The 12,161-nt window shown below is 37.4% G+C and overlaps 1 protein-coding gene across 15 annotated transcripts in view; it reads left to right on the forward strand.

Annotated features, from left to right (window-relative positions):
- CD44 (CD44 molecule (Indian blood group)) overlaps nucleotides 1–12,161 on the forward strand; it is a 100,440-nt gene that overhangs the window by 76,994 nt on the left and 11,285 nt on the right. For 12 of the 15 annotated variants that reach the window (XM_014602261.3, XM_019476707.2, XM_019476706.2 and 9 more), the window contains 5 exons: nucleotides 1,128–1,310; nucleotides 2,215–2,382; nucleotides 4,672–4,845; nucleotides 9,353–9,475; nucleotides 10,234–10,312. In XM_014602261.3, the coding sequence (XP_014457747.1) occupies nucleotides 1,128–1,310; nucleotides 2,215–2,382; nucleotides 4,672–4,845; nucleotides 9,353–9,475; nucleotides 10,234–10,312 (727 nt within the window). The remainder of the gene's footprint in view (nucleotides 1–1,127; nucleotides 1,311–2,214; nucleotides 2,383–4,671; nucleotides 4,846–9,352; nucleotides 9,476–10,233; nucleotides 10,313–12,161) is intronic. The other 3 variants (XM_014602264.3, XM_019476710.2, XM_019476712.2) reach the window with 3 other exon arrangements.

A 12,161-nucleotide genomic window follows, 5' to 3' on the forward strand; every position in this document is an offset into this window, starting at 1 on the left:
GATTTACATTTTTTTTTAGTTGATAAATGTTGTTTCTTTTGCTGTTTCCTCAGTGTTTTGGAGTTATTTGCTTGAATCTTCTCTTATTTTTACCCTGTGTTACTGGATTACATTTATTTAAGTTAAATTGTAAGTTAATTTGATTGGACTGGGCACCTGCAAATGTGGAGCCTGGACTTCTAAATAGGTCCCAAGTAGACTGTTTCATAATAACCTTGTAGCATTTGAATCTGAGTTTCCCTTGGTACTAATAAGCATTTTAACTATCACCGCTCTTGATACTCTATTTCTTGGAATTGGTATGATGTAGTTTTCTAGTTTGCCTCTCTGTACTCTGTATTAGATACTTATTGCATGATGACTTCTTTAATAAGGGTCTTGGGTTGTTTGCTGATCTGTATGTAAGGTGTACATCTGGGTGATGGTAAACTCGCTTTCTGATTCCTTTATTCCTGCTAACTATCATATGATCACCACTGAGTTTATGTTTTCGTGTACTTGCAATTTGAGAATATTAGTCTGGTGCAGCATTGAGGACTTTTCCCTTGCTTTGTCCCCATATCTCACCTGCAAACTTTTTTTATTTTAGTGTACTGTTTGCACAATGAGGGATGGAAATGTTGCAATTGATGTGAAATTCTCCATTCCAACTCATTACAACTTTCATATTGTGTATGCATCCCATATCACCCAAGCATGTTTTAAAGGCTATCATGTACATTGCAAAATTGATTTGATGAAATCTCAAAGGAAAAATCATTGCCGTTGGAAGTGATTCTGAAGCAGCATAGCTCTGATCTCTTCTGAGTTTTCGAATCAACTAGCTTCTTCTTTCTTCTCTTTTGGTCTTTCTTCTGCGGGCATTGTCACTTGGACTCTTCTCAATAATGTCATAGCCTGAAATCAGCAAAAAGGTGTTGCTTAAGGAGTTGAGAAACCTTGAATAGTGTGAAAGAGCACATAAAGCCCTTCCTTCTTTTTCCCACATTTTATGCTCTAAAACAGTTGAAATGTTGTAAAAGATAATAGTGAAATGTAAACAGAAGAATTAAGGGTGAAAGAATTATAGGTGGCATGATGGTTCTGCAAATATTTAATTCACCTTCATTCAACCATCATCGCAACAGCGGTTTTCTTCACTGATGCCAAACCTGAGGACACAACCCAAGATTCTCTGACACCAGCTCATAAACCAGGATGGGGACCTGAGGCCAAACCTCCCACTAGTACTTCGAGGGAGCATGTGTCACATGAAACTGCTCCATCAAATGGAAATGAAGAAGGAATTGAATCTTCTGATATGGGTACCAGTAAGAATAATGGACTGTGGTCATTTCACCACCCTGTGTGAAATGAGACATTATTTCTTCTGAATTTGGCTTCTTTTACTATTAGATCTATTTCAATATCTTGCTACTAAGCCTCATTTAGACCTCATTGCATGGAATCAGCTAAAGAAAAAATTCCTGTCTCCATTAACTTTTCCATTACTTCATTGAAGGAGGAGAAGGAAGACCATGGGTTATTCTTATGGGCCTTTCCTCTGCCTTCTTGCTTTATTGTGAGAAGAAGTGGTTGAATAGTGGTAAACAGGATTCCCAAGCATAATGATTTGTGGCTCCAAGCATTATAGTAATTGATAAATCTTTTGCTATCATGCTATTTTTATTCTGAGGCAGACAGGGATTCACTTAAGCCAAAGAAAATTGACATGCCCTCTTTGGTCAGGTTACCCTGCGAGTACAGTCCTAGCCCAGCGATTCCTAAATGCCTTGACTTTTTCCTGCATTGCCAGGAACCTAAAACTTCCATTTCTTATCACCATGTGGTGTGATCTGGTTGTGTAGGTCCAGTGAAGTGTGCTGCTGTATGAGAGCTGTTCTGACTGTTTCACTGACTTGAGCTCAGGGATTCAGAGAAACTTGAGTTTCAAATGGAACCTGGTACATTGCTTTCTCCCTTCCTGCTTCCATATCCATAATCAGAGAGGACAGGTTAAGGCCCAGAGTAAATTAATCATCTGCGTCAGCCAGTGTTGCTGTAAATCTGATGAAAAGGCTCTCTCTGCCTTTCTCCTCTTGTGTTCTAGAGCCTCCAGAGATGTTAATGGGCAAGGCCAGGTATTGGGAGAGGGAGGGGAATTAATAACAAGAATAAGGTGTCTAGTGGCTTTGCAGTTACTAAGCTCCCAATTGCTTCATCATCGTTGAACAGCTGTGACCTCCAGACCTGAAGCCTCAACCCAAGAGTCTGTTTGGCATAATATTCCCCCTGAATGGGGCAATGGAAATGAGTATTCTACAGCTACCTCCAAAGATGTTGCGCTTCGTGGAGTTACTCCTCCAAAGGATAGAGATCATAAAAATGACACCTCTCACACAGGTACCTGTAAGAATAAGGAACCTTATTGTTATTTCTTCTCTTTCTTTCTTTTTTTTTTTTTTTGGATTGGTCTAGTTTTATCTTAGCTAGTGCATTGTAAGAATAGTTTTAAAATCTTCTGAAAGATTTTTGTCATCCATGTCAAGCTGATATCACTACAGCAGACTGCAGAACATCACATACTGAGATTATCTATTTTTTATTTGGGAAATTAGATTTGCTTGGTGTTACCGTGACTTTTTTATGTTATTTGTTTGGATTTTTCTCTTTTTCCCCCCTGTCTTGCTTTATGGACACTATTAGAAATAGAATATTATCAAGAAGCCTTATTTATACATAATCTGGACCCCAGTAATATTTTATTGGCCTGTAACAGTCAACTGCAAATGTTATCCTTGGACTGCTAAGCAGGCTATAAGTAACTGCATAATAACCTTGTGGGGTTTGAATCTGATGCCTATGTAATAATAAACTTTTTAGCAATTGTCCTTTATTCTACTCTCACTTTTCCTGGGTAATAGTGCAATGTAGTCTTCTAAGTTTGCTTCTTGCACTATGTCCTAGGTACTTATTGCCAATAGTGTTGCATGATAACTTCTTTATTGAGGCCTGCTTCTTGGGTTGCTTACTGACTTCACGGCTTCCTGGTGGCAAACTCATTTGCTGGTTTTTGCATTCCTTCTATCATATGATCACCACTGAGGCATAAGTCTGGAGCAGCAGTGATGTTTTCAATTAGTTTTTCTTCTTGTTTGTCCTCGTTACTCATCCTTAATCCATTTGACATGAAAGTCTCCCTTCAAATTCATCATAACATCTTTAAATTGTGTGCGTCTTCTATGCCATCAAAGCATGTTCTGAAGGCCATCACCCAAAATCAATCGCAAAAATGATTCAGTGAAATCTAGAAGAGAAAATCGTTGCCCTATTTGTTGCATGGGGTTCCAGTGTGATCTTCGATCTGTGATCTTTTCTGAATTTTAAGGTCAAGTGGTTGCTGCTCCCTTTCCTTTTGGTGGTCTTTGATATGGCAGCATTTTAATAATCCCATGTGAAACTGATGTCACTATAGCAGGTATCAGGAAATCAGCAGCTCAGAATCTCTTTTTTTTTTTTTCAGTAGGGGTATATCCTCACTTCGGTGTTTTCTTGACTTTTGGAAGAGTTGGTTCTTTTAGATTTTTCTCATATTCCTTTTCTGGTTGGTAGATTGAAAAAAATATTGCATAAAATGCTCTTAAACAACCTTGACTTGTATCATAATGTGGACATGTATGTTTTGGCTGATTTGCCAAGTCACTTACAAATGTGAATGTTGAACGTCTAAACAGTTGCAAAATTAAATATTTTATAATAACTTTAAATGGTTTGTACCTGTAAATCCCAGGTAATCCTGGGCATTTTATTAATACCTCTTCTCATTATTCTCTTTCTATTTCTCTATATTGGAATCGTGAAGCTTTCCAATATTGCCTCTCTGGACTGCATATTAGATGTTGATTGCTGATAAAATTGGAGAAGAAGTTCTTTAATAAAACCTGTTTGGTTGATGATCTTTACTCTGGGTGTAGAGGTGATGGCTAACTCTGATTTCTTCATTCCTTCTACTTTTGGTGTGATTACCAAGTATGATTTAGTACACTTGCAAATAAGGAATGTAAACGTGGTGTAGGGGTCATGTTTTTGGTAAGGTGTAGCGGCAGTGTTTGGATAGCTGATGCCCATGGCTTAGTAGCAACCTCTTTACTCTAGAGCACCATTTGAATAATGAGGGAAAGGAAATTTAACAATAATTGCAATATTTGGAATTTTTCAGTCCAACTTTTCTTATGCTCTTTTATTTATATACCTTTCATCCACTAAAACTAGTTCTTAAGAGTATCATGGAAGTTCTGTTACTAAATGAATCACTGAAATATCAATATAGGAAATAAGTTCCCTATTTGTAGATGTCATTCCAATGTGTAGCATCTGTCATCAGTCCTGAGCTACAGGGTTAAGTGGTTACTGCTTCCTGCTCTTTTGATGGCTATTCTTCTGGGTCCATTGTAACTATTACTTGTCTTCTGGCTGACACCAGTACCCTGAGAATCAGCAGGAGGGAGTTGCCTAAAAAGTTGAAATAACAATGCAAATGTGAAAGAAAACGGAAAAGCCTTTCCTGTTTTGCTGTAATGTTACCAACATTTGAAAGATATCTGTCTGTTCTATAAACAAGGAAGAAAAAAAATGTGAATGGTAGTTCTTTAGATGTTAAGTTTAAAATTGCTTCAAACATAATTGTAACAGTTGTGGATTCCACTGATGGTTCCAAATATGAAGCTTCAACCCAAGAGCCATTGACACCTGGAAGGGATAAGGAAGACACATATCCCACAAAGAATATAAGGCCTACTGTGATACCTAATCTTTTTCCTGAAATTGAAAGAGATCCTGGCAGAAAACCCACCCCTCCAGCTACCAGTAAGAATAACAACTTTCAATCATTTACCCTACTCCTTGATTTTTCCTGATTGTCTTGGGCCGTACTTGTATACCTACATTTATCACATTTTGGGAGGAAAGTTGTGCTCAACACAGGGCAAGCATGGTTTGGTTTGGTTTGGTTTGGTTAGCAACACAATAACTTCTTACCAAGGTACATGACAAGAAAGTATTTAGTTAGCTCTTTTTTAATTTATTATGAGTGAGATGATTTAAAATTAGTATTTTTAAGAATTCTTTTGGCAAGACTTTAGTAGCATTTCTTCTTTTCAGCAATTCTGGGCATCTTCTCAAAAACATCAGACAAATGCATATATTATAAAACATGATTACAATTATTTTTGTCTGCCTGTGGTGGCACAGACAGTATGGTAAATATTAGCTACTATACTTTTTTGAGAGGCTAATACCATCTTTCTGCTTTCTTATTTTACCTTTCTACTCAGTTCATTTTATTCACCTTCAAACAATAGCTGTTTTGAAAACTAACAAAATGACATCCATTTATCTCTTTTTTCTCTATCCTTATACTGTGAGCATATCAAGGAAGCTAATCCACTCTAACATTTTTCCCTTTGTAATGTTTGTTGTTGGGTAACCTGTTTTTAATTAGTTCCCTCTCTGTATACTTAGAGGTAACAAGCTTTACAACTGTCAGCAGCTTCTGTTTTAAAAGCTTGTTTTGGACATGAGAACATGAAAAAATAATGACATATATGGATCATATCCATGAACACAACCATGTTGCGACATGAAAATAATATTTTGGGTGGAAATTAGGGACTTTCCCTTAGAACCGAAGGTACTTTTCATATAAATTATCAACCCAAAGACTAGGATTTTTCTAAATGTTATTTCTTTTCACATATACTCCGCCAAATTCTCTGCTGTCATAATTTTGTGGAAGTCAATGGAGTCATGTCTCATTGAATCTAATTCACAGCCAATCTGTGGTTATTTTTTGCATGTAACGAGGAATATGAAAATGTATACATACAGCACCCTTCACAACAATTTGTTACTAGAGAGTCTAAAAAACATTAAAATTAAAGAGAGTCAGAATTTGCCTGTAATAAACTCCTATTTAATTTGATTTTCAAAAGAGCCTGAATCAGTCTACTTCAATCAACTACTTGATTGAAGTAAATTGCTTCTATAGCAGTGGTGCCCGACCTTTTGGCCCATGGTGTCTAGCTGGGAAACTTTAAACATACTGGGTTTGACTATCCTTTCGCAAGAGTTTAACTCAAGTGTTACTACATTGACTTTGGTCACTCTTAATTTGTCTTGGCATAAATTAGATCAGAACTGGTTGTCAGTCTTATTCATATTTTAATGAAAAAAACAAACACATGCAATGCAATGAAATAAACAAAAACAAAATAAACCTTGAAAGGGCAAGATCTTTAAAAGAGACACCATAAATATAAATTTAATATAAACATATTATATAAATGATACTTCGTTAACTATTTATAATGATTCAGTATGTAACTCACTCATGTCTCTTATTTTCTAGTTCCCTATTCTGCCTGACTTCCTAATGTACTATTCAGATATCAGACCCTAGGTAGAAGATATAGTTAAACTGCTTTTCTGAATGTGTACAACCTGTAAAAAGACAGAGGGGAGGTCATTTTCAAGATGAACAGCTGTTTTGCAGTGTCAATGTCATGATGTCAACAAGGCCCTATAAAAAGTTGGTGGGGAGGCTTGAAAAAATAAGTCCATCTTTTTCTTAGTAATGGTTGTATCATAGCAGAAGAGTGGGTTTCAAGTGTATTACCATGGGGAATCGGCTTCTACCTTGGGGGTTCATTTGTTTGCAAGATGTGTCCTACGTATCATGAATTGAATGAAAAAGAAAGATTGCTTCACATAATAATAGAACATATTTGAAGGTCTGTTCTGAGGAAACTCTTTGCTCAGTCAGCCGTGTCACCTGCTTTTGTCTGCTTTTTCTCTACAGTTATGTACAGCTGTGAGCTGACATCATAAAAATGACTGATCTTTTGCCCAAAAGACGTTAGCAGGAAAGTGAAACAGTGCATTGAAAAAATACAAATGCAAAAGTCTCATAAGAAAGGAATAGTAAAACATTGCTATAAGATGAATATCACAGAAACTCTAGGACCACCACCCCCACCCCCAAATCCACTTTTGGACCCATTAATCCTGGGCATTGTGAATGTTTTAAGTGTTGGTAATAGTACAGCCAAAATCTTTGGTAAATATTTACTGAGCAATAAATAACCATTGAGTTCCTCGGGGCTTTATGGATGGAGAATTGTGTTGCCTTCCCTCCTGGAAAACATTACAAGTATCCTTCACAAAATCCCTTCAAGTCTGTGTGGTACATAAGCCAATATAATAGTATGTTAACCTTTGGCTGTGTTTTTGGAGACTAAATGAAATCTCCCAGCTGCTAATTTCAGTGCTCAGCCATCAGTGTTGAGCTATGAATTTCCTGTGGGGTAGCATGAAGCAGCGCATCAGTCAATGAGTTTCTGGACAATTTTCAAACTGCTCTGTGGCTGAATTCAACAGTAGAAAAATATGCTGCCTAGTTTTTGTATTTGGCAGCTATCATTAGGGAATGAGGTCAATGATTCTGGCCACAGAGAAGTTATGAAGCACCTTGAAGAGCAAGGAAAAGAAATTTCAGTGAAGCATGTGGTGGGATTGAAAATGGGGGCTGGGAAAGGAGAAGGGAATGACATGATCTATTTAATAGGGCACAAAGATAATTTTATTGGCTAAATTTTATCTTGACTGGAATTGGTACTAATATGCAGATAGAGGACGGTAGGGTAGATTTACACCTTATAGATTAACTGAAGTAGATATATGTACAGTATAGCACAACTTTTGTAGGCTGAAACTCCAGCATCTGTTAAAGTGAGTTTCAGCACATGGATGTGTGCTATATATGTGCACACATGTATATAATTATATATATAATCTACTTTGGTTAGTGTATAATGTGCAAATCTATCCTGCCTGTTACTTGCCTTCAGATGAACATGGCTAACTGTCTCTGCAGAATAGAGGAGGCCAGAGATGCTACTTTCATCAAGAATAAAGTTGATTGTGGCATGGCCCAGTTGAGTGCTGGTTTATGAGAAATAGGACAGACTTGGGGTAAGTCTGGACTGCAGACTTAATGCTACCTCCCAACCTAATGATTTTATATGTCTCTCAGGGCTTTTACTTCTGAGACCTGCCACTTCTGCAGATTTGAACTATATCAACAGCCAAATAGTGTCATGTAATGTCTGAAAGAACCACTTTGCATAAAACTAAGAAAACTGAGTTGATAATGGTCCAGTTTTGCACAAAAGAACACCTCCCCCACAACCTCATCCTTTGGCCTTGTCTCTGTCATGTGTTCAGTTCACATTGCCACATGTTGTTTGTGCCCTTACACGCTGCTTTAGCTAACCAAGGACAATTCAAAATGGTGATATGGCACATGTTATACACATAGGGTGGCCAGTATACTGCCATTTGCCTGATTCATGAAACCATGAAAATCACTCTCAGACCTTTAGCTGGAAGCAAGGTCCATTCAACAGTTCTCCAGCTCACCAAACAGATGAGTCTGAAACTGCTGAAAATGCAGCCTGCCTGGCTTCACTGAAGAGCATATATACTTCACTCAACGGTATACCACCTAGCTGATTAATGACTGAGTTCCAGTGAGTCATTAATTCTGACCTTTGATAAGATCAGAAAAAAGTTGCCATGGGTACATTAGGTGACATAAAGACAGAGAGATTTACATGCAAGGATACAGAAAACCTTATCTCCATTAGGAATCACATCCTGATATTTAAGAGCCCAGTTCATGAAGTGGCTATCGCATTTAATGTTGACCAGAAAGCAAAAATCTGTTTCATGAAAAATTTTAAGGTTTTGAAATGTGATTTTGTTCTGCATTAGAAAATAAAACCCTTCAAAAAAAGAAACTATCTTTATATAATGGACTTGTGATGAAATGGCCATTTGCAGATCTAAAAAGTGAAGGTTTCCTTTGGTCTTTCTTTTTCTCTTTGGGATTGACCAGACATTCCACTTTGGACCTCAGAAATCTTCCTGGCAACAAGTTTATCAATTCATTTTTTCATTTTTCTTGAAAATTTTAAAACCATCTCTCATTGCATTTAAGCCATTACAGTATAGAATGATCAAAAATGAAATCTACCAAAAACATGTCAGTGAATGTCATGGAGAAACTTAATCATGTGGTTCATAGAACCAAAGCTACTCTTACTTGAACCAAATGGGAAAGTACTTTTATGAGGTAGGGTCTGCATAATGTTTTTTTATATTACTTTAGCACGCATTTTGCAGTTTAAATTCCTTCTTTCCAAAAACATACCTGAGCTTTGTAGTTATGCATATTTAATTCTAAATGGACAAGTCAGTGCTTAGTTATTCAATATATTTCTAACTTGTTGTGCATAATAGATGGATTTTTTTCTAGGCTCTACATCTAATAGATTTGGCCGCAGAGGATCACACATAGGAGATACGGATACAACTTCTTTTCCCAGACAGACCACAACAACAGTAATAATTTCACAACCAAGATCAGCAAAGATACCAGGTTGGTTTCTGAAGTCATTGTCTTTGAGATCCTGAGCACAGAATAATAAAAATAAGGGACTGAAATATTTATTACAGAAATGTATAATATTTATTTATTACTGCCAATGTGTGATTATTTCCGATTGCCATCTTTCCTAAACTTTAACAAACATGTATTGGAACACATGGGACATTTGCAATAGTGAAAATAGGACTCTAGGAACTATTGCTTGACTACAGTATCCCCATTATATCATGCACAAAATAATGAAAATTCAAGTGCTTCCATAAAAATATTTAAAATCACAGTACTTCGCATTTCAATAATGTGTGGGAGCACATGACAGGTAGTTTTGAAAACAAACTAAAGCTCTGGACAGATGCAACTGCTTTAAAAGGAGAAGAAAAGTTTTTGCTAGGCAGCATTTGTCAGCTGTTTCAATGAAACTGTTATGTCTGGATGCTCCTAAAGAGACACACTGGAGTTAAATCACTATAAGTTTAACCCTGAATGAATAGGGGTAGAGTTACAACACTTTTAGTACACTTGTATCTGTATAGGAGCATGGATATGTAACAGGTGCATCATAGCATGTTTTACTAATGTAATTTGACACTAGTGTAATTGCTAGGTCTGTCTATACCCTTTCATTTTTTTATATTAGAAAAGATCTGTCATTGGGAGAAGTGTGAATGAATGTAAAAGTACCATCATGCAAAACAAAAAAGTTAAGGCTAAATTAAAGTGGCCATATTATTCCTCAATTCTACCCACAGAATGGCTGATCATAGTTGCTGCTCTTGTGGCTCTGATACTGATTCTTGCAGTCTGCATTGCTGTCAACAGTCGGAGAAGGTAAGGAAGCCCCTTTGTATCTTTGGTCATCATTGCTTTGGAACATATTGCTTTCCTGCCTTTACTGCTGTGAATCTGAAGATTCCTGGGAGCTTCATAACATACATACTGTGGCTGTACAACAGAGAAAAACTCCTACCATAATGATCCTCAGTAAATAGTGTATCCCTTCTTTTTTGGATAAACAGTTTTTATCTGATGCCCCAGTTCTGCCTTGAGCTCTGTGTAGGTGAACCTGGATACTCATAAGAAGCCACATGAAATTAGTGAGTGGGTCCTCAGGTCTTCATTTGCTCACTGACAAAAAATGAAGTTGCACATGGAGAGAAGGAAAAACCTGTCTCTACCTATTATATGCTAATGGCCTGCTGCTGTTCCCTCTGAGCTCAATGAAATATGTTGCACAGAGATGGGCAGAAACACTGACAAGGTAGCCACCAGATTAATTAAGTAACATTCCACCATGTGGCAGTATATTACCTAAAAGAGTACAGCTACTGTTTGTGGTAGTCTCTCTATAGTTTCCATCCAGAAGGATGCAGAGACAAGATTCACCTGCTCCCTCTAGATAGAGGAAGGATCACAGTTGTCAGTAATGTAGGGAGGGACCTGCAAGCAGCAGGACAGTGAGGATCAGCTGTGGAGAATCAGGTCACCATCCCTTTTCTGCATACTATAAAAGGAGCCTACTGTGAAGCCCATGAGAGATGGTGGGAAAGACTTTGAGTTGATGTATAGAACTGAGTAAAAGATTAAGAGGAGGAAGAAGAGGAGGGTATTTTTGGCTTTGGCTGGAGTGAGCTGCAGTTTTGACCTTTGATTTAAGATCGGTGGAAAGAAAAATGAAGAGGAAAGTTTTAATACTCTAGAAATTGTTTGACAGTGTCAACAAAAATCATTGTTGCTGAAGCTTCCCTTTCTGCACCATGTTCTGTATGAGGATCTGAAGCTGCTTTATAAACATTAATCCAAATATCTTTGTAACAGCACTGTGAAGCTTCAGAACTGGTGAAACTGAGAAAGGTGAAGGAAGTCTGTGAAACAGCTAGGTAGTGATGTAACAAGCAGAGCTGACATCCAGGGCAAACCCTGAGGTATAAACCCTAGTTTATACTGAGCTTTATAGTTGCTGGAAAGATATTACCTCATTTCTAACAGGGGGGCTAGTATGCCCCCAAAAGGGTGATCTGTTTAATGGACAGGTGATAAGATCAGGATGGCCATTGGCACGTGACTTCACCTGTAGGAGACTAGTAGAAATTAAAGTTGAGGGAAAGAATCTTCCTTCTCTATAGCAGGCTTTTCTGGCATATCAGTATCCAAAATGGATGAATGTCCAAGGGCCAGAGCCTCAGCTGATATACCCAGATCAACAAAGATATCCTGATTTCCACCAGCTCCTGTCCATATGACTATATTCATGTTAACTGTCATTCTCTAAAATATGAATTACATCCCTCTTGTTAAGTGATCCGGGAATTAGTGTGAACGTTATGGTTTATTGATTCATTTGTCACTTTGCTATGTTTATTAAAGTCAAGCCTGCTTTTTTTGCTCCCAGATCACCATAGAAACAGACAAACAGAACCAGTTATGATTAAATGCAGATAGTGACTAACCAGAAATGAAGCAATCTGGAAGCTATAAATTATGGATTACATCTTGTTAATTGAAAACATGTTTTTGACTGGAGTTAAATGACACATACAGCATTGGGTTATATCTGTGCCTGTGCCTAGGTACATGTGAATTAGACCCTAGTATGTACTAATGACTGGAAGGAGAATTTTATGAAGTGAGAAGTTAGAGGCCTGATTGTGTTCTACTCTGTTGCCACTCAGGCTCCAAG

This window comes from Alligator mississippiensis, chromosome 2 (assembly GCF_030867095.1).
Source record: "Alligator mississippiensis isolate rAllMis1 chromosome 2, rAllMis1, whole genome shotgun sequence".
Lineage (NCBI taxonomy): Eukaryota > Metazoa > Chordata > Crocodylia > Alligatoridae > Alligator > Alligator mississippiensis.